At 36.4% G+C, this 26,732-nt stretch overlaps 1 protein-coding gene across 1 annotated transcript in view; it reads right to left on the bottom strand.

Moving 5' to 3' along the window:
* Nucleotides 1–26,732, bottom strand: part of ARHGAP42 (Rho GTPase activating protein 42) — a 281,486-nt gene that overhangs the window by 3,989 nt on the left and 250,765 nt on the right. The window contains exons 13-22 of the mRNA XM_059413285.1: nucleotides 24,756–24,818; nucleotides 23,763–23,837; nucleotides 22,977–23,061; nucleotides 22,324–22,382; nucleotides 18,751–18,856; nucleotides 13,952–14,111; nucleotides 12,244–12,388; nucleotides 10,474–10,854; nucleotides 9,963–10,119; nucleotides 7,673–7,735 (exon numbers count right to left, since the gene is read on the bottom strand). Coding sequence (XP_059269268.1) covers nucleotides 7,673–7,735; nucleotides 9,963–10,119; nucleotides 10,474–10,854; nucleotides 12,244–12,388; nucleotides 13,952–14,111; nucleotides 18,751–18,856; nucleotides 22,324–22,382; nucleotides 22,977–23,061; nucleotides 23,763–23,837; nucleotides 24,756–24,818 — 1,294 coding nt within the window. The remainder of the gene's footprint in view (nucleotides 1–7,672; nucleotides 7,736–9,962; nucleotides 10,120–10,473; nucleotides 10,855–12,243; nucleotides 12,389–13,951; nucleotides 14,112–18,750; nucleotides 18,857–22,323; nucleotides 22,383–22,976; nucleotides 23,062–23,762; nucleotides 23,838–24,755; nucleotides 24,819–26,732) is intronic.

The raw sequence follows: 26,732 nt of genomic DNA, 5'->3' as shown, positions 1-26,732 counted from the left end.
ACTAGGTCATTTATACTGGAGTTCCCAAACAGACATCTGAAAATCAGAAAATTAAAAATTAGAGAAAAATTGTGCTCCTACCTCCAGAGTCTAGTTCATGAGGGATGTCTCAGTCTATACTTTCAGGAAGTTTGCTAGGACAGACTGCAGCAGGCAGATTTAGAAATGACTACTAGCCCAGTGCAACATGGTCTAAAGAAGAATTGAGGAAGTACAAGGCTCTACACTAAAAAGCCATGTTGGGGCACCTGGGTGGCTCAGTCAGTTAAGCAGCTGCCTTCATCTTGGGTCATAATTCCAGGGTCCTAGGATCAAGCCCCACATCGGGCTCCCTGCTCAGTGGAGAGCCTGCTTCTCCCTCTCCCTCTCCCTGCCACTCTGCCTACTTGTGCTATCTCTCCATCAAATAAATAAAAAATATATATATTTTAAAAGAGCCATGTATATGTGTGTGTGTGTGTGTGTGTGTGTGCATGCATGGACATGAATGCACGTGCATGGGTGTGTTGGTTGACAAGGATGTGGGTGATGTGGGTATAGGGGAAGAGGATGATACCAAGTTAGGAAGATTTCTAAGAACCAGAATATGGTAATCTCAAATAGAAAGAATGTAGTTTTTCCTAATAATCTTCTAATTAATTATGATCATTTAATCTAATATAATTTGGTATAATTTGATCTGATATAATCTGATGTTTGATGTAATTGAGAGTTCCAGAACCATTTCTCAAAAAATATCAAATCTTCTAACAGCAAAAATTTCCTCTAATATTAAGTCTTACTGCTTTGAATCATTTGGAGATGCATAAGGTAACAATTTTCAGTCACAGAAATCACTAAGATATAATAATCCTTACAATGATATAATTTGTAAAATTATACTCTAAATGCAACCAAACTATTTTTGTTAAAATTCAGACATGAATATTCTCTCTATGGTATTTTATTGGATTGGATTGGATAGCAAGGGGGAGGCATGTAGAATAATTATATCACTATATAAATGGGATATTGTTAAATGTGTCAAAGATACATAGCACAAAATATTATCTATCATGACTTCTCAATTATCTGTGCATATGACTAGACAGGTATAATTTTCTTCTGCTGAGATCTGTAACTACAGGTGTTAACTCAGCAGAGAGCTTTGATGATTTAATGTAGACATCTGTGACAGTGAAGTTTTCTCTCTAGGTGCTAATGCTTCCTCTTTTACTGCCTTGGTATATTGAAGAAGATGTGAAAATAACACTCACCTATTGAGTCTCTCTTCAGAAGATCCTAATATCTTTTGGAAAGAATTTTGAAAATCTTGCTTCTTATTGCATGGGAGAGTAAGATAATGGCACTCAACATCCTGAAAGCCATTTCTTCCCTTATCATCCAGAGGATGATCTGTTCACAAGACCTATTCCTAATTCTAAATGCTATTACTGATGAGTAGACTTACAGAGATTTGACAGGGTGAGTGTGCAAAATTCACAATGCTTATCTTAATATAAACAACATTTTAAAATGTCACCTAATCAAACAATATTTTCTGGAAAGCCACTTAATGTTATACACACACACACACACACACACACATAATTTTTTTATGAAGGAAGGAGAGATGAACACAGATATAGTTAAAAAGATGCCAGTAACATATATAACATAAAGATGTAGTGACATATGACAAACTAAGTTTTCATCAGAAGATTTAATAAATTAACACACACCGATTCAATAAAGCACTAGGTAGCTACTACAAATAGTAAGGTAGGTGGAAGAACCCATGACATGAAACACTGCTAGCATGTAAGGCAAGTATTTTACAAAAAAAATTTGTCCTTGAAAATCCCTAAATTGCTCGTGACTCTTTACAATAAAAACTGCAGTTGCTTTTTGGTCACTGGTCAAGAGATTTCTTAAATGAGTCATATGTTCCTTTCCTAGGCTTTTGTTAACAAATGCTGGCGGTTTCTGGTTTTGATGTCTGAGTATTGAATGCCTCAATGCTAAAGAACTCCCATGGGAGCTTGTAGAGTTATAGTTGCTTATGTCAAAGGCAGATGTATTGCAATTCTATTGAAAATGAAGTGAAATGTAATTTTTTTTTTTTTTTTAAGAGAGAGAGAGAGAGAGAATGCCCACATATGTGTGAGCAGGCAGAGAAGAGTTGAGGAAGAGGGAGAAAGAGAATCTCAAGCAGGCACCATGCTCAGCTTGGAGCCTGATATGGGGCTGGATCTAATGACCCAGACATCATGACCTAAGCTGAAATCCAGAGTCTGATGCTTAACTGACTGAACCACCCAGGCACCCCAGTAACTAAGTCTTTTTAAGTTAAAAATGTGTATTTTAGAGGCACCTGGATGGCACAGTGGGTTAAGCCTCTGCCTTTGGCTCAGGTCATGATCTCAGGGTCCTGAGATGGAGCCCCACTTCGGGCTCTCTGCTCAGAAGGGAGCCTGCTTCCCTCCCCTCTCTGCCTGACTCTGCCTACTTGTGATATCTGTCAAATAAATAAAATCTTTAAAACAATGTCTATTTTATTAGTTTAACAATTTTGTTGAATATCTTTCCTGTGTTGGACACCATGTTGGCATGAAACTGTGACTACTACCTTCAGGATTCCTTTTCTATGTTTACATATAAACTAGTCACATAAACTATTTGCTTCAGTTTCACAGAAAAAGGTGACCCCCAAATGCTAGAGGACTTGTGATCATCAGGTAATGGGTAATAAGAGTTTGAATTTTGAAAGGAAAGAGGTATTTCCTTGGTTCACTTTCTATATGTAGAAATGAAGTCCAAGAGAAATTAAAGTTACAGCAAAGTCAGGCTAGACTCTACATGTCCTGATTGCTGGTCTAGGACATTTGCATATTATCTACGAAGTCTCTTAATAACACTGAAAAAAATCACTTCTGTTACTGATAATTGTTGACTGTTAATAATAGTGAATAATCACATTTCTGTCTTTTAACAAAAAGTGTTGCTATTATCACCTTTAATTGCATTAGCTCATTCACGTTTTTAATAAATTCATAAATTTTTAAAAATTATTCAGTTTAAGTTTCAAATATAGTAAATATAAATAGATATTACTCCTATAAACAAAAATTCTTTGCGAGTCCTCAATGATTTTTATTTTTAAAGTTTCAGAACCATGGTCTTAGATAAAATGAGGTGGGCCAAAATGTTAACAGTGGCTATATTCAGGTGATGAAAACAGAGGTGGTTTCTCTTCCCCTTTTTGAGTTGATTATTTTCTAGATTCTTTAAAAGAAGAAAAAGTTGCTATTCTTAAAAATCATGGATTCTTTTTTTGTTTTTGCATGTAGCACAGTGATTAATCTTATTTGAGTCTAGCATGTGTCACTATGTCTAACCCAGTGACAGCCTTCTTAAATCTCAAACTCCCTGGACATGATGACTTTGTTGAGCTTTGCTTTGGTATTTTGTAATCATAAACAAAACATTGGTTTGAAATTATGATAACAGAAATAAATGATTGCTTATGAGCTAAATAAACACTCCTAATGCTCTTAGTTCTCAAGCACATAATTCTCAATTCAACCTTCAGAAGATATTTATATAGCTTGCCTAAATTACATTACTTTAAAGAGGATCTTCCTCGCTGCCCAAGTATAACTAACACTGAGATAAAGGCTTTATGGGTATCATTTTCCACATGCTTTTATAATAGTAAAACAGAGTCTAGTGACATCTGGCTCTTGAAGGAATTTTCCAGATTAAGGAGAACAACTGTAAATAACCAATGTCTGCTTAGGGATATGCTAGGTACTATGACATTTTTCTCTATTCAAATGGTTCTCAAACTTTTTTTTTTTTTTTTTTTTTGTACATAAGAATCACTTGAGAAGATTGTCAAAAATTCATACTCTCCACATCTCAGTCTCAGATATTCTGGTTTGAGAAACTGCAGCAACTCGGGAATCTTCATATCAACAAGTCTTACAGGTCAAGCTCCCTTGAAGAGTGGCCCCTTGTACTTCACTGAATCTGATTTCTTAAAGATTTCCAGTGATGTCAAAGAGATTAAATGATCCTCTAATGATCGCCTTGGCACTTTTGCTTCTACTACATTGACCAATACTTCTGATCATTCATTCAGATTCTTCTTTGCTTGAGCTTTAAATCATTTAAACCATCCACCAAGACCAATGCTCAGCCATTTTTCTTTTTTTTTACTCAGTAAGCTCCACAACCGAGTATCCTTACCTTTATTTAAGCAGTGTAACCACTGTGTGGAAATTTCTCAAATGGCACAAAACTGGTTCCAGCTGCACATTTCTTCCCTTTCCTTTTTTTAAATTTTATTTTATTTATTTGACAGAGAGAGTGCACAAGCAGGGGGAGTGCAGGCAGAGGGAGAGGGAGAAGGAGACTCCCCACTGAGCAGAAAGCCTGATGTAGTGCTTGATCACAAGACCCCAGCCAGGATCTTGGCCTGAGCTGAAGGCAAAGCTTAACAACCGAGCCACCCAGGGACCCCAGTTGCACATTTCTAACTCCCTCTCAATGTTCCTCAGGCTCCTCAAACACTACGGCCAAAACTTTCCTTTCCCTCCTATGTACTTACAAGTTGGAGGTCAGAAACTAAATTATCATTCCTTTTGACAGTCTCAAAGACTTGGAATTTTCTTTACCTGTCTTTCATTCCCAAAGTATTGAAGCAGTTGTACAATCCTTCTCTGATCCATAAAATTCTCCTTATACTTTTTCATGCTTTTGTTACTGCCCTAATTAAGGCATTTTAAATATCACCATTCCATCTTTTTTTTTTTAATTTTGTTTTTTCAGTGATCCAAGATTCATTGTTTATGCACCACACTCAGTGCTCCATGCAATATGTGCCCTCCTTAATACCTACCAATGTTCTCTTCTCTTTACAACCTCCCAGAAAAGCCACCTGAATGAACTGTTAAGTATGTCCATGATTAGATTACCCCTTTGCCCAATGACTCAGGTTCTGCAGTAATTCCTGGATGTGTTACTTTCCTGTTATTCATAGCAATCCACTGAAATCTCCCACTTGGTGTCTTTCCCAAAAATGACTAGTCATCCTACTACCCACTACTGGTTCTATCATTCTTCAGATCCAACTCAAAAGTAACCTTGAAACTCCTTAGAAAGAAAGCAAAATAAGCATTACAGGAGGTTAGTAAGGAAAATGCCCTCAACTTCTATGTGTTTTTCATGTGTATTTAATGGTATAAAAGAGTTATCAGGTGGCTGTTAATGATTAAGTAACACTGATGTATTAATTAGAAGCTTGATATCTTAAACAAGCATTTTAAATAGTAACAATAATAGTTACTGTAATAATAGTTACTATTGTACACCATCTACAGAGAACTTACAGAGTACTTCAAATACATTACAGTGTACATTTACAACAATTTGTCAAAAGAATTATGACCTTCGAGGTTATTATAACTAGGAAGTGGTAGACCAAGAATTTAAACATGGGTCTATCTGACCCGGACATAGGTTGTGTTCCTTGGTGCCTGACTCTTGGTGAAAAGCTCTGACACTGTCAAAAAATGCTATGGAACTGTTGACAAGTAAAGACTCCAACCTTCAGTGCACTGAGTGAGCTCTACATTTATGCTGGCAGCCATTAGAAGTTGATTTAGAGTATTACCTAAAAGCATATTAAAAATGCATAGGTTGATTGTTGAACCTCTGAGTATATGACAGTGTTCTGATTTACTTCATTACTAGCTTCTTTTCTTAAAGCTTTGAAAGGCTTATGTCTGATCACAGAACCTTGAGTCCTTAACAGATTTAGAACTTCATAATAAAAGGGCTCCATCTAGTGGAGCAATTCAACTGTATCAAGACAGAAGAAGCAAAGTTAAACCCCTTACACTGAGGGCTTAAAAATGATGAGTTTCAGAGAAATGATGTTTGCTCTGACATGCACAATACCTAGTTTTCACCGTGCCTTTACAAAAGGGAAGAAGGTGAAGATACTATGGGTGGAGGTAAAGTAAATGCAAGTACTCTGGGATTTGTTCCTAAGTTCGACACATTGACCAACATCCTGGTAAGATACCAAAGTAGCTCTACTCTGAAATCATAAACATTAATACCCAAAGACCCGTGCTAGGCCTTGGGGAAAAACAAAACAAAACAGAATTTGAAGGTCAATGTATCCCTAGTAACTAGAACAAGACTAACATTGCATAGGTATTTCATAAACACTTCCTGAAAAAGTCCACATACTTTAAAAGGTCAATAAAAATTCTATGGTTGAATAACTTTTAAAATTTTAATTCCAGTATAATTAATATACAGTTTATATTAGTTTTAGATGTACAACACAGTGGTTACATAAATTTTTAAAATAACTATATAATGATAATTTTGATTAACAGTGATTCCTTTACTTCATAGCCTTGAATATCCAAACACGGGAAGCTCAAAATTGCCTTTGTACACCCAAAAGACTAATCAATGTTTATTCTTCAAGTGCACTTATTTATATGCTCTTTTTTTTTAAAAGATTTTATTTATTTATATGACAGACAGAGATCATAAGTAGGCAGAGAGGCAGAGGGGAAGCAGGCTCCCTGCTGAGCAGAGAACCCAATGTGGGGCTCGATCCCAGGACCCTGAGATCATGACCTGAGCCGAAGGCAGAGGCTTTAACCCACTGAGCCGTCCAGGCACCCCTATATGCTCTTTTAATAGCAAGCACTTAATGAATGACTCAGACCTGTTGCTGATGGTAAAACAAAATAAAACAAAAACAGACATACCAATATACTAAAAAAAAGTCCATCATTTCAGGCATATTCGAATTAAAACCCAAAGCCCACTGTGGATGAGATCAATCTGGAATAGGAGAAGAAAGCGAAACCTTTGAAGCAAAATGACTATTAGCAGCAAGATGTAATAACCCATCTCCTTTTAACAGAGAGGAAGGTAAATCTGGGAAAACTGAATTAAGAACTGTATTTAAAAAAAAAAAGAGGGGCTTGGCCCAATCAGCTCTACAGCAACATAGTGGCCATTAAGAATAAGCATATTTTTCAATGCATGTTCATAAAGTTTCTTCCAGAAAAGTTCTGTAACTTTTAGAAGTCAATATACTTTTGAGGTGCACCTGGTTGGTTCAGTCAGTTAAGCGTCTGACTCTTGGTTTGGCTCAGGTCATTATTTCAGGGTTGTGTGATCAAGACCTGAATCTGGCTCTGTGCACAGCAGGGAGCCAGCTTGAGATTCTTTCTCTCTCTCTTCCTTTGTCCCCGACCAAGTGCACATACACACACACACACACTCTCTCTCTCAAATAAATAATAAATCTTAAAAAATTTTAAAGAAAAATAATATACTTTTGAAAACTTTTCAGGAACTGTCATCAAAGGTGTCTTTGCTGTGTCAAGGATTATGGCAACTTTATCTTTCAGAAGACTTGTTTAGAACCCTTCCTTTGTGAAGATTTTAGTAAATGAGGCACACTGGAACAGCCTGAAAGGCTAAATGCTGTTTACAGACATGAATCTTTTTCCCTCTGAGAGATAGTGGGTGTGGATTTAAACATCTGCAGACCTGAAGGTCAGAACTGTCAAAGATGACCCACTATGTCAACAAAAGACAACAAAGTCACCCACTATTTTATTTATTCTCTACTTTAAGGGTTTTGAAAACTTACCGCCCAGAAGAAACCAGCTTAAGTGAACCAACATTTTCAAACAGTTGGGCTTTTGCTGCCACACTGAAAAACAATTTTAAAAATGCAAGTTTCATTAAAATCAAATCATTCAATCAAATCAGAAAATCATTTAGTTCAAAGTATAACTTGGGGTTATCAGTTAACATACCCAGAAATAATTAGTTAGGAACTATCTACAAAATTTGACCTGAATTTTCATTGTTTTAAGCTTTAATGTGGAAGAAATTTTTAGATCTAGTCTCCAACTCACAGAGTACCAGATGTAATAAACCTATAGCTACCTCCCCTGGGGATCTTACTGTCCTCATCTTTTCTACTTCAGAAAACTGTAGGAGCAGTGAAAAAGAACATTTTCTCCCTACTCAGCTTCTGGCAGTGATATTGACTCCTGTGGAGCCTCAGTTAAGAATCAAGTCATCAAGACAAAAGAACTGCTGTTCATTTTGATAGTTAAGACAAAACTAGTATTAAAAGGTTTCTTTCTTTCTTTCTTTTTTTTTAAATATTTGAACATAGTTCTTTTTTTTTTTAAAGTTAAGAACACATTACCATATGTTCTCTGCTGAGTAAATTTTTTTTTTTTTTAAAGATTTTATTTATTTATTTGACAGGCAGAGACCACAAGTAGGCAGAGAGGCAGGCAGAGAGAAAGAGGAGGAAGCAGGCTCCCCGCTGAGCAGAGAGCCCGACGCGGGGCTCGATCCCAGGACTCTGGGACCATGACCTGAGCCTGAGCCACCCAGGCGCCCCTGAACTTAGTTCTTAAAGTGAAAAGAGAGATCTTGGAAAATATGGCCGATAAATACATTTGTGGATTCAAATCTTATTTCAAATCACAGGAAGCAGGGCATGATCTATTTGAGAAACTGAGACTATATTAAGACTAAGGCACCCTGGGGTAATTAGAAAAGTTTCTATACTTACTAGAAGAGAATATCAAATTCTGTGAATGGTGTTTTAAATTAGATTTTTAAAGTGTATCTTATTTCTTTAACTGACAAACTTTTCTTCCAGAGCCTAGCCAGTTGATAACATGAAGAGTCATTTTACACCTAATACAGAATATATATTCTCTCAATGTTAATTTCTACTTCATCAGGATAACTATAAAACAGAATGAAATCTTTTCTTTCCCTCATAAACGATGAAATTTATATTCTCCGATCTCCTCTGACATTGGCTTAAAATTTATTTTCCCATAATGACTAGAACTATACACACTGTGCAGTAGACAGATTTATAAATATAGCATTTGTCTACATAGTGGTAGTTGGATTTCTGACCAAGAGAGATAATATATGTCAAACATACTCTGTAATCAAAAGGTTCTTGTCAAAGAAGGTGATGAACAAATGCATTTAAGATACTGTTCCTACAGAAACAGGCTTAGCAAAATGTCTTACTGGACTTTCAATGAATAATTAAATGGGCTCTTTAACTTTCCAAGTATTCTCATTATCTTGAAAATGAGGTTTCTACTACCTACTGTGGAGGGACCCAAAGGATATTAAGAGATAACATATGTAAAGGAGCCCATATAATACCTCATATAGCATTTGGAAAGCTTAGTAAAAGTCAGGAAAACAAAATGAAAGGGTTAAAAACTTTCGTTTTTAAATTTTGCTTACTTCTTCACCCAAGTTCCCATTTTTTCTTTGTCCCCTTCTTATTTATAGCTATGTACTCTAACCTATTTTTACACTTCTGGGTCTTTGGATTAGAAGCATTCTCTTTAGCCTTCCATGTTCTTTGTTCTCCATGAACTTGTTTAAACCCATGAACACTCACGTAGCGGAGACAAATGATGGACAGGAGAGAAAACAAACCCTCATAATGTAGACAGCAGTTGTATTTCTAACAAAGAGATGGGGGAGGTGAGATATGGGCAGTTGGCTCAGCTGAGAGGTAGATGTCTAGCTTTTACAGATTGTCTAGTTTCTTTTTTTTTTTTTTTTTTTTTTTCTAGTTTTTTTTTTTTTTTTTTTTTTTTTTTTTTTTTTACTAGATTATATATCTATTCTCTGTCTTTAAATTAGGCCATAGTTCTGCTTGTAAGACAAATGCTTGAAATGGTATGTGTGTGGAATATCTTAAGCATATACTCTAATGTATATGTCATTTGTAGAAGAGCACAGGGTCCTACAGAAGTTGACTGTTCCCACACTATAGATGAGGCATTCAGCTGTGGCACCCCTAAGGGTTCTTTTGGACATACTCAACTCCTGTGTATCCCTGGAGATACACCAAATATAAACTCTCTCTCACTTACACAGAGCCAGGTCGCTGGTAGCCATTGCTTGAGGCGGTGTCTAGCCTTAACCTCCTGCACATTTTTGGAGGCAGGTCTGGGTTTGGTGGGGCTTTGGGTATCTCTTTGGAACCTATAGAAGTTAAGCTTTGAATGGATCCGCTGTAGCTCTTGCTTCCTAAAAAGAAAACAGGCAAGGTGCTATCAGACAAAATAACAGCAGTAACACAGTACATGCACATAACAAAAGGAAGCATTTTTCTCTAAGCCCAAATGAGAAGGTTCAGAATGTTCTTTGAGCACAGCAGCCCATCACTCAGGGAGATCACAATCTACAGTAATTACAAAAACATCACCTCAGAGAGATGGAAAGATCCACGAAAAAGTCACAGTGCACAGTTTTAAAAATCTTAGCTCAGGAACAGCGTTGTTAGCCCCTTCACCATTAACTTTTCCCTCCTTAATCATGCTGAATAATCCAGCAAGTGATACAGAGACAATGACATTTTACATAAGCTCAAATCTGGTTTACCTTCAGCTGCAGAGATGGATCTGAGAGAGGAAGCTGAGGCTCTTTTCAGTCCTGAAAGCCCATACGGCCCCTTCTTGACTAGGTCTATGGGTGGGGAAACATCCCCTGGGCTGGTGACTGAGGCAACACTTTGGCAATCTGATTCTGCATCTGTTTTGGCTGCATCCTCTTTAGAACTTGATTCAGGACTAGTTGTCCAGAGTCCAAGATTTTTCTGTCCATTGGAAGGTGATGGGGATACAATCCAAGGAATCCCTCCAGATTTCTCCCTGGGCTGGCAGGAAGCAGACTTGGTTGTGCTGTTTTGTTCAGAGGAGTGAGAGGAGAGTGACTCAATGCTCCCCATGGGTGTGCTGTCAGGGCTGCTGCTGTAAGAGTCACCTGAATGGGAACAAGAAAACAGGAGTGGCTCTCTACTAAGAACAACACAACCAAAGCCTTTCCATTCTCCAACTTACATGTGCTCAGTGGCCACCTGATCCCATTGGAATGATAGGCCGGTACCCCATATGGAAAACCATTGTCAGTTCTGGAGAACATCTTTAAAACATGCATTTCAACCTAGTGAATGCATTTTTCAATACTATTCAAGGAAGATTTTATATGTAACCTGATCCTATGAAATAATGTTACTTCTTGAAGGATTAGTGAGCTGATTTGAATTCAGACAAAATTTCCTTCTGGGGACACCTGGGTGGCTCCATTAGTTAAGTGTCCAACCCTTGATCTCAGCTCAGGTCTTGATCTCAGCGTCATGAGTTTGAGTCTTGCATTGGGCTCCATGCAGGGCATGGTGCCTATTTAAAAAAAATTGCTTCTGAAAAAGAACTCCCAAGTAATAGAAACAAGATTCTTGGATGACATTATAAGAGATCAATGAGTGGAAGAAGGGATGTTAAAGAGAAGTTTCTGCTTTTTTTTTTTTTTCCTGATGTTAGGTGACTCTGAGTTATAACGCGTCTGAGTCCTCCTTCATTCAAAGGCACCAGTCATATCAACCTGCAAATTAGAAACTGTTAGTATTTTTAAAAGAAGGGACTTTTCCCCTTTTCCTGCCAAGATATAGCAATGTAAGAAACTGCCTACTTAACTGAATTATTTTTTAATGTTCCTAAAAGTAAGATTTAAGAAAAAAAAAATCAGAAAAATTGTAATAAAATATTCAAACATATCTCAATTAAAAATTAGTGTTTTCTATTAAATACTAACTATGAGAAAAAACTGGGGGGCTTGGGACTATAAAGTAAAATGAAACAAGCTTAACACACACTGTGGGCTCAAGCTGTCACCTACTTTGCTCTAGGCTTGGTTCAGAACAGAAAATTAATGACAATGTGTAATGTGGTTTCTCTTTTAATTTCTTTTCTCTCTCTCTTTTAGACACTTTGATACCCAAGAGACGATGCTATAAGGACATAATGTGAAAAGAAGAAAGAAAATGACTGCTTTAGCCAGACTTTTCTTGCTTTCTTCTCTACTTCTTTGACAATAGGACAAAACCTGCTACAAAGTAGCACTCGATGTACTTAATAGCAGTTGCAGGAAAAAACGGCACTGAGCAAACGATTTTTTTTCCTTTGTAGCAGTAATGAATTCGTTTGTACAAAGTACTTTGTAACTATACTGACAAAGAATATATAAATGGGAGGGGAGTGTTGGGGAGACAGTATCAGTAAAATCACCTATTTATTTCTACCTTAAGGTTCTTAAAGTGAGGTAAGACTAAATTAAAGAATGAAGAAAGCATCTCCCTACAGCAGGCACACTTACTATCAGGTTCTGCCAGGCACGGTGTATACCTCCCTCTGGGCTTCCGGGAACCTGTGGACAGGCAGATTGCTCGTGTCCTTCGGGATCCAGATCGAGACTGAGGCTGAGGAAGAGGAATGCTTGGGTCTGGGGCAGTATGAAAAATCTACATACAAAAAAATTAAACAAAACAAAACAGAGGTCAGCCAAAGGGGAGTTGCCACTTTCATCATAAAATGATTATTTGTGAGTTAATAAATGATCTTAGAACTATATGCTATTTAATCAGCTTCATGGCAAGAGATGCTTGATACAAAAAATATCCTACTGCAATTATAACTTTTTCTTTACCACTTAACACTGAGTAATGTCTGTTCTCTGGGTTTTCTTTTTTATCTTACCTAGTTTCCCAACAATGAATTTCAGAAGATTTTCCAGTAATTTCAAATATGAACAAATGTCTGTGTCGAGACATAGACTCTAAATACTGTGGTATTTTCTTTCGCCTTCATGCTGAACATAACCTGAAGGGAAGAGGCTCATTCTGAATCATCTCCCCAGCCAAGCAGTTCCTTGCTTCTCAGGAGAAGGTACTGTCATATTGTTGGCCTTGAACTGTCTTGGAACATGACAAGCTGCAGGGAGAAGTCTGAACACAGCTACAGGATACAGCTGGGTGGTTGTGGATTGTGAGTGCTTGCAACCTTAGATAAATGAAGGATATTCTTCTACAGGCACCAAGAAGGGACCCAGGAAAGGAGAGGGCATAGTCTTTCTCTCACAAGGACTAGACCTGGCATAAATTGGATCACAAATGTTTTGAGTTTTAATGGCTGGATTTACTTAACAATCCAATCACTCTTTTTCAATTTCCCATTCCCATAGTTATTCTAAGATCTCAATCTTGTCAAAGAAACTAAGTTTAAAGATCAGAGAGGAATTCAAGACTGTCCCTGGAATTCTTTTGTTTTATTGAGAACATTATTGCTGCTATAATTCCAGGGAGACAAAAAGGTTAAAAATAGACTTAATCACCAAATGATTCTAACAAATTCTCTGAGTATGAGCAAAAAATTCACTACACAAATACTAAGAAAGAGAATCTTGAGAAGTAAATGATGTAAAAGGAAAGGAAGCCATTTACCTGGAGGATTCTGAGAAGCACTTAAAAACTAACCAAAACTAAATGGTGAGGGGGTGGGAGGTTGGGGGAACCAGGTGGTGGGTATTAGAGAGGGCATGGATTGCATGGAGCACTGGGTGTGGTGCAAAAATAATGAATACTGTTATGCTGAAAAAAAAAAAAAAAAAAAAAAAAAAAAACCTAAACAAGAAAAAAAGAAATTAAAGTCCCTATGAAGAAGCAATTTACACAAGGGTGCCTGAGTGGCTCGGTGGGTTAAGCCTCTACCTCTCTACCTTTGGCTCAGGTCGTGATCTCAGGGTCCTGGGATCCAGTCCCGCATCAGGCTCTCTGCTCAGTGTGGAGCCTGCTTCCCCCTCTCTCTTTCTCTGTCTGCCTCTCTGCCCACTTGTGATCTCTCTCTCTCTGTCAAATAAATAAATAAATAAAATCTTTAAAAAAAAAGAAGGAATTTACACAAATGTACAAGACTAATACTTTATAAGAATCTGAGATCACAAGGAACCCATAGATAATACAAATGGAAGATTCCTTCTTAAAAGCAAAGTATAAGATTTGATACTTCCATATGAAAATCCAGCCTACCTTTTCATAGTGCTCGATCAGAATTTCAACCACAATATTCTGAAATTTAATATTCATCATGGCAGCCACAGTTTCTTCTTGTGCTCTCATGAGAGTTGGGCCAAATATAACACCAAGGTTAGAGACAGTCATGAGATTTTGTTGGCTGTGTAGTGATACTCTGCAAATAAAAACAATAAAAATAACACAAGTTGAATGTTTATTAATTATGCAATGTTCTCATTTACCAAATTTGTGGCATAAATAAAATGTAAAATATGCCATAATAGGTTAGTTTTTCTAAGTATTCAGGTTCGGCCACTCCCAATTGGCAAATATGGGTATAGCCTAAAAAGACAGAAAAAGTTAACAGCTAATTAAAATAATTACAAAGCTTAATTAAAGGAATAAATCTTGAGACCTTAAATTAAATATAATCACCCTAGAGAGATTATAAATTGTTGGGGATTCTCCAGGGTACTACAATTCTTCTAGAGCAAATGGTTAAGATTAGATTGGTTGGAATCATATTCAGATACACTAAAACATATTATTGAGAACCTAGTGCCAGGCATTTTCATAGATATTATTGCATTTAATCCTTCGAGGAAGTCAGCTTTTCCTATTGCATAAGTATTAAAAAAAAAAAAAAAAAAAACTAAAGCAAAACTGGAGTGCCTGGGTGGTGCAATCAGTTAAGTGTCTGACTCTTGGTTCTGGATCATATCATGATCTCAGGGTCCTGGGAGGGGTCCTGCAATGGCCTCTGCATTGTGCACGAGTCTTCTTGTCTCTGTCCTTCCCTCTCTTCCCCTCCCTTCTATCCTTCTTTCTTTCCCTCTCTGAAATAAGTAAGTAAATCTTTTTTTTTTTTTTTTTTTGTAAAGCAAAAATCCTAGGGTAAAAATGATGTACTCCACGTAACAGCAAATTAGGAAGAGATGTTATTTCAATTCAGGTCTCCTGAATATAAGTCAGGGATTTCTTAAGCTCCCTACATAGGAGAACTGGCCAATGAATGTTTCTAACCTTCCTTTTTCCATTCCATCCATCCACCCATCTATCCTCTCATCCACTTAAAAATTCCCTGAATGCCTCCTTAGTGCTGGGACTGTATTAGGCAAACAGTAAGAAAAGATGGTATGGTATAGCATCAGTGTTGGCTTGAAAATGAAAATGAAAGAAAAAGCCTCTGGTGTTATTGACTTTAGCAAGTTACCTTACCCCAGAAACTACCAAAAATGACTTTGACTAATTAACTTGGAAATTAGATATATTCTTTATTTTTTTTAAAGATTATTTTTGAGAGAGTGCATGCACATGGGAGTTGGAGGAAAGGCAGGGGGAAAGAATCTCAAGCAGACTGCCTGCTGAGTGCAGGGCTAGGTCTTTGAACCCTGAAATCATGACCTGAGCTGAAATCAAGAGTCATCCAGGTGCCCCAATTGCTATATTCTTTTTTTAAAATTAATTAATTTATTTTCAGCATAACAGTATTCATTATTTTTTCACCACACCCAGTGCTCCATGCAATCTGTGCCCTCTCTAATACCCACCACCTGGTTCCCCCAACCTCCCACCCCCCCGCCACCTCAAACCCCTCAGATTGTTTTTCAGAGTCCATAGTCTCTCATGATTCACCTCCCTTTCCAATTTATCCCAACTCCCTTCTCCTCTCTAACTCCCCATGTCCTCCATGCTTTTTGTTATGCTCCACAAAAAAGTGAAGAAACCTCATTCATTTGATCAATCTTCTAGGTTAACCTCTGCCTCTTCTATCTTATTTCTAGACACACTGTCAAAATACAAAGTTCTAGAAAGAAGCACAGCACGAGATCATGTTTATACCTAAGTGTGCCTAACTATATTCCAGAAGCAAAAAAAAAATTTATGGAGAATCCAGGATTTTGAATATTATGCATATCCTAGCATAGGACAGGAAGAACCGACTGTCTCACTGACTGAATTTTTCCATTGTACCTGAGAAAGCACAAACTATGAAGCTCATGGTTTGAATAGGAAGACATTTCATTCCAAATTTTCTTTTTACATAACCAAATATTATACATACATGTATTTATGTATATGTATTATAATATATATTATAATACATATGTGTATTGGTTGCTTAGTATGTATCAGAGCATATACTAAGAAAGTAGTATGTAAAGTATATCTGGATTTAAAGCTTGGATCCATCCAACTTTTTAGAAGCTGGGCAGCAAGGCTCCAGTTTTCTCATCTATGAAGAGTAAGAACCCCTATAGGGTTGACGAGATTAAATAATGGTCTAGGAAATATGATCTCAAAACATTAATATTCCTTGTAATTAAATTGGCTTTAGTCACTCTTGCTAAAATATGAGTTGCTGGTAGTGTGAGTAAACTGGAATGATATTAATATTAAACTCATGAGGAAAAAATTTGGAAATCCTAAAAAGAATTAGAAATCAAAAAAATTTGGTTTTGAAAAGGAGAATTTATGACTCTGTTGCTCAGAAGATGGAATAGTTGGATGAACAATTTTCTCTTCATTAAATTTCGCTTCTGCTGAGCTAACTCAATCAATATAAACACTTATCACCCCACATTTCAGCTATTTCTACACCTCATTTCCTCAATTTGTTGTAGGGAACAGACATCCAACTGCCCTTTTAAATATTCAAAGTTGGAGTTGAAGAAGAGACTGCAGATAGCTGTTTTAAAGACAAAGAAAATGATTCTCATAAAGAAGTAATGGTTTATATCATGTCTCAGAGTTAATTAATGGAGATTTGGAATCAATCCTCACTGTTTGTTTAGATAGTGACCAATACAGATCACTTTTAAATTCTCTTTTCTTCAGATATATTAAGGTTGCCAGGGACCATGAGTGTTATTACGTGTTTGTAGTTTACTTAAGTCACTGGTGATGTGAATACACATTTCAATAATACTGCTCAGTCAATGGGGATCAACTTTTTGTAGGTTCAGGAAAAAAGCCAGGAATGGTGGTAAAGGATGGGCAAAAGAATTTTAAGCACTTTTCTATGGCCAGATACTATCCCTCCATTATTCCTGGTACCAAAGCCACACACATTCATTATAAGGGAGAAGTCTGAGTTCATCTAACATTCTGGATAACTAAATAAAAACCTTTTATGGGACATTCATGTATCTTTTAAAAGCAGTTTCAAAAGGCTTTGCTAGAAAATTAGCTTGAATATACCAACAGAATGCCCATTATGTACAATGTGGTTAAATTTCATAAAGAGGTCACACAATTCAAAATATAATTCAGGACTAAATCTGACCAAGAATCCTTCTTCATTATTTAAAAGAGGTATTGCCATATGCAACAGTTAATAATGAACTTGAAATGATGCAGTTCCTAGTGGATTTCCTTCTTATTTCAAGGGAGAAGAGGGCAATTCATATTATTTTATCTTCAGGTTAAGATGAGACTTATTAAAATATTATGTAGTACTCTTTCAAATGTGCTGGCTCAAAGTAGCATAAACTGGGTAACTACTTATAGTAAGCAACTAAGGAGCAATAATTTAATTGTGAATCTTGCTAAGATGGAGAATATCCTTATTTGTATATGAGCCTGTAATGGAATTCTTAAGTTTAAAACCTAAATTTGGGGGGCACCTGGGTGGCTCAGTTGGTTAAGCATCGATTCTTGGTTTTAGCTCAGGTTATGATCGCAGGATCGTGTGGTCAAGGCCTATGTCAGGCTCTGTGCTCAGTGGACAGACTGATGGAGATTCTCTCCCTCTTCTTCTCCCTCTAGTCCTCCCCTTGCTCTCTCTCAATAAATAAATAAACTAAAAAAAAAAAATCTGAATTTGGACTTTTGTTTACAGTAGCATGGCAAATGTATGTGTGTTTGTGTATGAAAAAGAGAGAAACTTTAGGCAGATTTATGAGGCCACAGTACCTACATATTTGTTCAAACATAATTCTAGATGATTCTGGGAAGGTATATTTTTGTATAAAATTAAGATTTAAATCAGTAGACTTAGAGTAAAGCAGATTATCTTCCATGTGAGCGTGAGCAGGCCTCATTCAAACAGCTGAAATTCTTAAAAAGACTGAGGTCCTCTGAGGAGGAGGGGATCCTGCTTCAAGACTGCCTTAGAAAGCAGCTGCATTGTTAACTCTTCCCTGAGTCTCTAGACTACCAGCTGCCCTGCAGATTTCAGACTTAGCAGCTTTCACAATAGTGCAGGCCAGTTCCTTGCAATAAATCTCTCTCTCATATACACATACAAAATACACACACACACACACACGTATAGCTACATACACATACAATCATCCTATTGGTTTTGTTCCTCTGGAGAAACTTGATTAATATGATACCTATTTATCTGGATTTTTAAATACATATATGAACTACTAGCAGAGTCAGAAAAATCTTAGAGACCAAGTAATGCTATGAATTCAGAGAAAGACATTAAAATTAGAGTGGCAATTTGACCTGGCAAAACCTGTTGACACTAGTCACACAGAGAACTGATCCTCAGACTTAGGGCTTATGATGCATCTAAAGGAACCAAGGGGAAAAGAATATACTCCTTCATATATTGTTAAGTTGACATGTAAGGTTTTTGTCATGAGTTTAACAGTTGAAATTAACATTAGTTAATCCTTTGCACAGTGTAAACATACACAGAACACACACATTCGCACAGATATATCTTAAAAATAAAGTGTCACATCTTTTTTAAAAGCATATTCCATAGACTGATTATAACAACAGTGTTGCAGCACCATGATACACTTTTGAAAGATATGAACAAGTAGTTAGGTGAACAACGTAAATCAAAGAATTACTTGACGAGGTGTTTTATTAAGATGTCCAGCATCTCTCTGTTTTTTTCTGGTAGTTTGTGCACCAGTGCATGTACAGCTTCCACCCGGTAGTTTTGGTCATCAGATTCTATAACATAAAGGTTTCAAATGTTCAAGTTTAAATCACATTAAAATGTGTAAATAATCTAATAATTACAACTTAATCTAAACATTACAACTACTCCCACCTTCATGCCTTATAAACATTAATTCATGCAGTAAGTATTATCACTATCACTGGCTTAGAGAAATTGAGTGACTTGACAATGGTCATGAATTTAGTTAAGTAAAGAGGTCAAACGAGCCCGTTCTAGCTAATCCAGACCTGTGCTTGTTCCCACTGAACTTCCATACATCCATAACTCATCACCTTCTTTTTTTGCTACAGAAGGACAGAATCAAAACTTCATCAATGTGAGTGATCACAGGAATTGTTACAGACGGCCTAACGTGCCAGGCAATATAATATACTTTATCACACAGAAACTTCCTAGAGACTCCTTCAGACAAGGAAAGAAGGCATTCCTTTCCAAATTTTATAGATTTAAAGACAACAGGGAATTACATTTCTGAAGTATCAGGACTGCTATGCAAAGGCCTAATACATTTGAAGCCCATGTTGACAATGGTAAATCTGAAAAGTAAAAAAACATCTAAAGAAAGCCAGGCAAAAGCCAATATGCTGTCATGTCAGCTAGAGAAACATCTGACATTTCAGAATGAAGAACTTATTTACATGTTCTTACTATAATAAATTCTACAGTGACTTTCTACCCTGCCAAGCCCTTTCCCTAAAAATGCACAAAAGGAGGTGAGGAAAGAGCCTGGCTCAAACTGGGCCAACACAAGGGCTCCCAAGGGTTGGAATGGAGATAGCAAAACTATGATCTGTCTGCTTACATATGTGGAAAGGCGTATCATGTAAGACCAGGGTTGATGTGACCAAATGTGCTCCAAAGCTAAGAAAATCCGACTGGAAAGGGAGATACAAATAAGGCAGGTATGCAACAAAGAACAGAGAGGAGAGACCCTCCTAAAATTATGGGAAGAGAAACATCAATTTACATTTCTGTAGCTTGTAGCTGTAGGTCTGTGAAAGGCCTGATCCATACTCTGGCAGGGCATCCTGTGAAATGCCTTATAATTTCTGGGTAATTTCCCTTTTTGACAGAGCTGAATTTCCAAATAATTTCTAATTTTATTACCTTATTATCTGGTACATGGGATTATCCTTGACCCAGACAAAAGATGAATTCTTATCTATAAGAATATATTTCAATTACCATGGTAGTGAATTATTTATTTGCCATGGAAGTAGAGAAAAATAGCTTACAACCAAATGTTTCTATTAAAACAAGCTACTTAAGCTAAGTGGCTCAAATGCCATTTGTTGTAACACAAAATTTCTGTAGGAGTTCTAGGGTAGAGTAAAAAAAATTGGCTTGTAGTTCTGATTTTGCCATCAATTTACTAGCGTCCTTGGACAAAGTCACTGGCCCACTCAGGGAACTAGTCAACAAAATGAGAGGTCAGCTCTACATTTTCCAAGTTTTGTTTATCTAATAAGGATATATTTTGATGAAAAGAATATAGACTGGAGAGCTTTCAGGAGAAAGGTAAGTGGTATAGCTGTTTATGAGATCATGTGGTCAGTCATGAATGCTGGATTGAAAACCAAGGTCACTCAATGTTATCTGACACTTATCAGCAGACAATATTTCCTGTGACATTACAATGTTGTGATAATAAATTAATTCAACTGCTTTCTTTCTTTCTTGGGACTGTGAAAAATGCTTTGTTCAGTCACACCTCATACATCTTAACAATGAAAGGCTAATTCCTAATTGTTACATGTTGTGATGGGCTCAGATGGCAACCCAGCACTTTGGTCTCAATGTTTTAAAAGTACATATTTCTAATTTCTTAGGTTACATGTTTTCACTGAGTCCCTCTCCACGATTTTTGAATTTAGCCTATCTATATATATTCCATTATAGAAATCATAGACCCAAATAAATGACATAGATACATAATCCTTATCAATAAATGGGGGGGGGGAGATTGATGAAAATGCCTGTTACCTGCCAAAAATACCTGACTCTTCTTTTCAGGTTTAGGAATATAGTGTGTTAAGTATGAGTAGGTAGCATACCTGACCGCACATATTTGTAGTCTTGTCTGTTTAACCATAAAGTTGCTCTTATAAGAAACTAACATTCATCAGTTGAATAAAATGTAACTAAAATAATTCTTCTTATCACACCAGTCACCCCAAGGAATTCTTATTAAGTGGCAAAATATTCCATTTCATTCTGCAAGTTTTTAAAAAAATCAAGCTAAGGGCACACTTGATTCCCTTTATCTATTTCTCCTATTCCCCACCACCACCTCTCCTCTGGCAACCACCAGTTTGTTCTTTGTATTTAAGAGTGTTTCTTTTTGGTCTTTTTTTTTGTTTTATTTCTTAAATTCCACATATGAATGAAATCACATAGTATTGCTCTTTCTCTGTCTGCTTTATTTTATTTAGTACTATATTCTCTAGGTCCAGCCACATCATTGCAAATGTCAAGATTTCGTTCTCTCTTATGGTTTAGTGATATTCCATTGTGCATATATACTGTATCTTCTTTATCTGTTCACATACTGATGGACATTTCTGCTGTTGCCATGTCTTGGCTCTTGTAAACAATGCTGCAACAAATATAAGGGTGTGCATATCTTTCTGAATTGGTGTTTTCATATTCTTTGGGTAAATATCCAGTAGTGGCACTACTGGATTATATGGTAATTCTATTTTTAATATTTTGAGGAAACTCCCTATTTGTTTTCCAGAGTGTCTACAACCAGTTTGTATTCCCACCAGCAGAGCAAGAGGGTTCCCTTTTCTCCACATCCGCACCAACACCTGTTGTTTCTGGTGTTGTTTAATTTTTCTGACAGGTATGAGGTGATATCTCATTGTAGTTTTGATTTGTATTTCCCTCATGATAAGTGATGTTGAGCATCTTTTCATGTATTTACTGTCCATCTGTATGTCTACTTTGGAAAAAGATCTACTCAGGGCCTCTGCCACTTTTTTAATCAAATTGTTTTTGTCATGTTGAGCTGTGTAAGTTCTTTATATATTTTGAATATTAACCCCTTATTGGAGATATCATTTGCAAATATTTTCTGCCATTCAGTAGGTTGCCTTTCTGTTTTGTTGATGATTTCCTTCATTGTGCAAAACTTTTTTCATTTTTGGTGCAGTCCCAATTATTTAATTGTGCCTTTTATTTCCCTTGCCAGAGAAGACATATCTAGGAAAATGTTTCTCCCATCAATGTTAAAGAATTACTGCCTATGTCTTCTAGCTTTATGGTTTTTAGGTCTTTAATACATCATTCACAAATAATTAGTTTACAAACTATACTGTCAGCTATTAAATATCAGATTGACAGTTTCTTAAGCAATATGTAGGACAGTCTTAACTAGTTGGTTTAAATTTACACCTGTAAGTGATATAGCATAAAATTACATCAATCATAATAAATCTAACAGAAGTGTACTTACTAACTGCAACAATAAAATCTTTGTGTAACTTGTAAGTCATCAATGGTTCTGCAAGACATCTACAATGGATAAAGAAGGAGGCATTAGAATGACAATACTGTTTTATTTCCCCTGAACTTTCAGTGTTTCTTTAAAAGTTGGGTATTAGGGAATAAGATCAAGTCCTAGGAGGGCCGCTCTAGGCAGTCCCAGAATGCAGACCTCAAAAGACACAAAGGCCTTATAGCAGTTCTTGGCACAACTGTACTAAAAAGAGGAGGGATTTTTTTCACTTTGTGAGAACTACTGAACCATAATAGCAAAATCTCTCTCAGATATGGGGACAATAGTTAAATAAAAAACAAAAACAAAACAAAAGACAACTTTAGTTTCAATTAAAAAAAAAAAACATGAAAACACCACATTTAATATGAAACAAAGTATTATTTAGTATTCATAAAATATTGTAGCCTCTTAAGTTCATTATTTGAAGTAGAATGTATAAGCTCCAAAACACTATATATAAACATAACTACCTTATGTTATTTCACCTGAAATGAAGAAATTATTCTAAGTAGTGATGTTCATGCACAGGAGCTCTGAGAAATCACATGGCAACTGCCCAAGGAGGCAAGAGAGACATCACAGGCAGAATAGAGTTAAACCTTCCTCACCTGAGGTAGTTTTTTAGTCCACTTGTTATTGTCTTATTATCCCACAATTCAATATCAATGTCAATATCAGGAGGGGATTTGGGAGCTGAAAAAAATAAAAAATTAGGTGTTTAAACTATGCAATTCAAACATCATTCACACCATAAAGAAGATGGACACAAATGTAAGTAGGTCAAGGAGAGAGAGACACTTATTCCTTAATGTGCCAACAGTTCAGGATTGTTGTTTGTGCGAACTGATGCAAATCTTATTTTGATCCTTTATAAACCTCAAAGATTTCTTGTGGAATAATAGGGTTCCAAATCAAATTGTTGTTAATTGCTAACATCACAGAGCACTTACCATCTGCCAAGAATACTTCGAAGTATGTTATATGAATTAACAATCCTCATAGTTCTCAATGAGGCAGGCACTATTATTATCCCCATTTTATGAATGAGAAGGTTGAGGCACAGAAGGTTAAATAAATTACCGAAGGTCACAGAGCTTTTAAATGGCAAGTCAGGATTCCAAGTTAGGCAATCTGAATCCAACATCCATAAATCTCACTGCACCTCTAGTTAATCAAAGGACACTTGAGAAAAAGTCCAATATTATAAAAAACACCCCTCCTAAATTCTGATTGTTCATCTATTATAACTGAACATTAAAAGCTGAATGCAAATATTAATTTTAAATATTACTTGAAAATATTCAAAGATAAGTAATAGTATAATTCTCAAAGAAAGCTATGGTTTGGATTATCTATAATACAAAAATTAAGTAACCAGTTCATCCAAAACTTACAAAATGTTGTGTTCATGAGTTTCTGAACTTTGGAGTTTACTCCTCCTATTCGGTAGAGGCCTAAAATAGTGATGCCTAATGAAAAAGAAAAATCACAAGAGAATGGTTTGAGACCATCAGCACAAGTACAAAATGTTAAAAACTTCAGGCATATACCTATACTGAATTTGAAAGCTACTTGTCCAGTTTTTCAGTCTAACTTCAGCAAATCTACCCTGGAAACACCCACAACACTTATTTCTCAGAGAAGACACTGAACAGTATCCAAAAGTCTTTCAAATATCTTCAAAGTAACAAAAATTCATTTATCACTGTTCATTTACCACTATTTGAATGCAAAAAGCATTAAGAAGGGAAATGATAATCAGTATTTCTCATCCTCTATTTCTTCAGACATGGAGTCCTGCATGTTGAAGAGTTGGAAGGCATTTACATCTTCATTTTGAAGATAAGGAAACAGATTCAGAGAATTTAATAAATACATTTAACTTCTCAAAACTTCTATGTGGCAGCACCAAAATCTGAGCCTAAGTTCACAGAATTTCAAAGCCCAATATAAGTTTTGCTTTAGACAAGTTTTCCTGTAATTAAAAGAATGTAATATGTACCTGGAGTGGGCTTCAGGTGAGAGCTCATGACTAGAGAGAGGAAAGATGCTAGAATTGTGACTGACTGAAATCACTGAGGGAAGAATACAAGGAAGGAGGAAGACCAGTTCCTTAAGAATACCCCACTAAAGACTGAAAAAAGTCAAAGATGTGCTTATAGTAATAAAAAACACAAAGTCTATCAATAAGAAGTAAAGAAAGCCTTTATGAAGAAAAATCATTAAAAAGAAATACAGGGTAAACTATAGTTATTTGTATACTTAAGTAACTTATTCATTTATATAGTTGTTGAAGTTAATTTCATGTTAATGATGAATTTTTGAGAAGTTTCTATATAAGAATGAACTATAAGAACTACATAATGTACCTGTTAGACAACACTTACCTCTTGTTTCCACAGCTTGAATGCATTTTCTCACAAAGTTGAACCCTGCTTCATTTAAGTACACTGAAAATAAAAGAAAATCACAGTAAGGGTTTATGCCCAACTTCCATTACCCCATAGTTGGCTCTGTTGTTTTAGTACTTAATGCACAGTTTTAGTTAGAGTCTGAATTTTTTTCGGGGTGGGGGGGTAGAAGTAGAGGGGTTCACAGTCACCAAAGTTACCATATAAACTTGACTCCTTAGAAAACACAGATCCTGTAAATGTGTTATACTGATCCTGTCGATTTCTTCTAAAATCAGCATTATCTTTCGTTAGATGTGTTTCCAGATGATAGAAGCAAATGTACTAAGAAAAAAACCTTTATTGGGTGTTGGTAATTATATTGCAAAGCTATTCACATATTCTTTTTCATGGTATTCTTAAAACATTATGAGGTAGAGAGAAAGCTTTGTAATTTTACGATGGTTCACTGGGCTGCTGAAAACTTCACTTTGTTCTAAGATTAAGAACCAGGATTCTAATAGAGATCTTCTGAATCCAAGTCCAATATTCTTTCTCCTGCATTTTTTATCATATGCAAAGTAATTCAAAATACATGTAGTTCACCAAAAATCTCCCAAAGATCCTACATTATCAAATAGCTATTTATTTTCATGGCTTTTGCAAGATTTTAAATCTGTTCTAATTTTCTTAAATTTTTGAGGCCAGATCAAATTAGACTGTTGTTTGTTTGTTTGTTTTTTTAGGATTTAATTTAAGAATACCAAGTAATACCCTGAGGAAAAATTCAAATGTTTTATTGGTTCTATAACGAAAACTTTTATCACACGTGGGAGAAATATATTTCTTAATATTCTCAAATAAAAATGAAAATAATTCAAATAAATACAATTAAAACTGGTTTCCAGTTAAAAATGGTAGATTAGAAGGAGGCTGGAAGAAGGTGGAGTAAGAGGATCCTAAGCTTGCCTTGTCGCATGAATACAACTAGATAACACTCAAGTTAATGTACATAGCCCAGAAAATGAAGACTGGCAAAGCAAACTCTACAATTAAAGGCAGTCCACAACAAAGAGGGTAGAAAGGGTGAAGACATATGGGGAGCAAAACAGAGGTGGCCATCTGTGGTCAGGAGGGAGCCACAGGCACAGAGAATCATGAGAAACAGACTAACATACCAGGAAACTCACACTGGAAAGATGAATCCTTCTAACATATGGCTTTAAAAGCAAGAGGAGCTGAATTTATTGATTTCTTACAAGTAAGAGGGATTCAAAACCTAAAATCTTAAAAATCAGCTGGCTCCATTTTGGAAGAGCCCTGAGGGCAATAGGAAGATGAGTCCTGCCCTGTAAGAGACAACATGACAAAGATCCCTCCAGATATAAGGTAGAAGCAGCACTTTGAAAAACACCTGGGATGTATAGTAGGGAGAGTTATTTACTCATCTCAGAGCATGTCCAGAGGAAGACTCTTTCAGGAACAAAGGAGCTGGCAGGTGACACTGCCCTCCCCCACCCTGCAGAAACCAACAGGAAGTTCACTATGTAATTGGCTTACACTAAGCCCCACACCCTAGTGCTTTGGCACATGCACCCTTTCCACTCATGCTTGCATCAGTCCCAGCACTGCAGGCTACCTCCTCAGAAATACAGTGCAAACTTTGTCAATACTTCATCTTCCCACCCATGCATTTTGCAAAACTGTGGTTCTGGCAATAGCAGCTGTAGACGCTGTGGAAGTTCGAGGAGCACCATGTTAAAATTGCACAATCCGGGGAGGAGTCAAGATGGCGGAGAAGTAGCAAGCTGAGACTGCTTCAGCTAGCCGGAGATCAGCTAGATAGCTTATCTAAAGATTGCAAACACCTGAAAATCCATCGGCAGATCGAAGAGAAGAAGAACAGCAATTCTGGAAACAGAAAATCAACCACTTTCTGAAAGGTAGGACCGGCGGAGAAGTGAATCCAAAGCG

This window comes from Mustela nigripes, chromosome 1 (assembly GCF_022355385.1).
Source record: "Mustela nigripes isolate SB6536 chromosome 1, MUSNIG.SB6536, whole genome shotgun sequence".
NCBI classification, from domain to species: Eukaryota; Metazoa; Chordata; class Mammalia; order Carnivora; family Mustelidae; genus Mustela; species Mustela nigripes.
Note: the sequence above shows the minus strand (reverse complement) of the source record. Positions and strands in the feature narration are given on the sequence as shown.